Source organism: Malus domestica, chromosome 10 (assembly GCF_042453785.1).
Source record: "Malus domestica chromosome 10, GDT2T_hap1".
In the NCBI taxonomy this organism is placed as follows: domain Eukaryota; kingdom Viridiplantae; phylum Streptophyta; class Magnoliopsida; order Rosales; family Rosaceae; genus Malus; species Malus domestica.
In genome coordinates, this window is record NC_091670.1 from 29,963,423 (window position 1) to 29,965,350 (window position 1,928).

At 37.8% G+C, this 1,928-nt stretch overlaps 1 protein-coding gene across 1 annotated transcript; it reads right to left on the reverse strand.

Moving 5' to 3' along the window:
• Positions 1-536: 536 nt before the first annotated feature.
• Positions 537-1,678, reverse strand: LOC103412248 (ethylene-response factor C3). The gene has a single exon (XM_008350841.4). The coding sequence runs from the start codon at positions 1,617-1,619 to the stop codon at positions 861-863; it is 759 nt and encodes a 252-aa protein (XP_008349063.1). The 5' UTR covers positions 1,620-1,678; the 3' UTR covers positions 537-860.
• Positions 1,679-1,928: the final 250 nt, after the last annotated feature.

The following is a 1,928-nucleotide window of genomic DNA, read 5'->3' on the forward strand; positions in this document are numbered from 1 at the left end:
GTCGGATCTTCCAATGTACAATAAATAGATGTAATTGGAATATTCCCGAAATCCTCACAAAAAAAATCCGGCGAGGATCGTCTCTCCATTACGTGTTCGAGTTTGAAAAGAAATAGTGGGGAGTGGGACATGGTCAAGTATTTCGAATGCAAAGCATCAAAACTAGAAAACACAAATTGTCGAGTGTTGAGGATAACGATCGACACCTAAAAGTAGGGTTCTTTTAAAATTCTTTACTTCTTTGGTTTGGTGGTGTTACCATGAAATTTTAATATTGAAGGCAGAAACAAATTCATATATAAACATGGTGGAGAATAATACATCACTCAGGTGTCACATGCAAATCATAACTGCTAAATTTAAGAAAAAATATCAAGATAAGCTGTCAGCTGTGACCTCTAAGAACAATGATGAAGTGACTTTTTGGATTCTGGAGGCCAGTAGATATGATCATTCACACCCTTGCTTCCTAATCCATTAACTTAGAAAAGGGACAAAATTAATATATTTTGGGGCCACTATGTATATGTTTGTAATTTTAAAGAATATATAGGTTTTCATGTAATATTATAGACTGCAATAATTGAGAGAGAAAAATATTTTTGATCCACATGTGTACATTCCATCTCTTTCAACTTTACAAAGAAGTGGGAATTAATTGATAGAATTCACAGAGGCCCTGGATCTAAGCTGCACCATGACCCCTCAACTCGTCCTCAACTAGAACCTTTGATCCGTAGGTCAAACTAACGAGGAAAAAAAGAGAAGGTCAAAGATGAAGGAAAGAAAAGTTAACTTAATATTTAATTAAACAAAACATAAAAATAGATATCTGAAAGATGAACATTATGATTTATCTTTTACTGCGGACTCCAGTTATTACTTCCACATGAGCTTATGTCCAAAAGTTCTTCCAAATACTCAACGCCCAAATCCTCTAATACCATCACATTTTGTGGGAAAACCTCCTGTACTTTTCTTTGATCCGTACGTTGGCTAACTGGTTTATTACTCTTTTTGTGCATCGACTTTCTTTTCATGGAGTGCCTCCTCTTGAGTGCAATAACAGGCGAGCACGCTTCATCGTGTCTATACTTAATTTCTTGAAGAGACTCTTGGACAACTTGTGCTGGAAAATTAAGCACAGCCAAAGAACCTCTCAGTGCAAATGCAGCTTGGTCATAAGCTAAAGCAGCTGCCTCTGCACTATCGAACGTGCCGAGCCAAACCCTAATCCCATGCCTTGTGGAGTCTCTTATTTCTGCTGCATATTTTCCCCAAGGCCTTCTCCTCACCCCTCTATAAGCCTTTTCTTTTGTGGAATTTTCTTCTAGGGTTTGGTTGTTGGCTGAAGTCACCTCCTCTTCTTTAACCCCACTGAAGCTATTCGCCTCGTTCTGTGCAACTAATGTCTGTTTTGCGCCTTTGGCCACCACATCGTAGAGCAACATGTCTTGGGAGTCGTCGATGTTGAATGGTGGAAAATTCATCAACTGATGGCTATTGAAAGGAAGTAGTAGTGATTCATCACCCCATGAAAAGGAGTGTAATGAACCAAAGGAGGAATCTGATGAGAAGTCTGGACTTGAAAATTGGAAGAAAGCAGACTCCATTTCCATGTGGGTTGGTATTGAATGGGTGTTTAAATTTGTGATTTTTTCTTCTTCTTTTCCTTGAGGTGTGGTTGTTTCTTTGTTATGGTACCAAAAAGGCCCTATATATACTAGAAGAAAAACAAGAAGGTTTTTTGAATTTTGGACTAAAAGACAAGGCAGATATTAGAATAATATAAATGATTAGATTAAGCAATGAAAGGTACTAGTTACGGTCAAGGAGGATGTTTTAGGATTGTCCACAAAAATCCAGTGAAGCTCAATGTTCTTTGTTTATAACAAGGACCATGCTTTTAGGCACGTGGGTCAAATAAG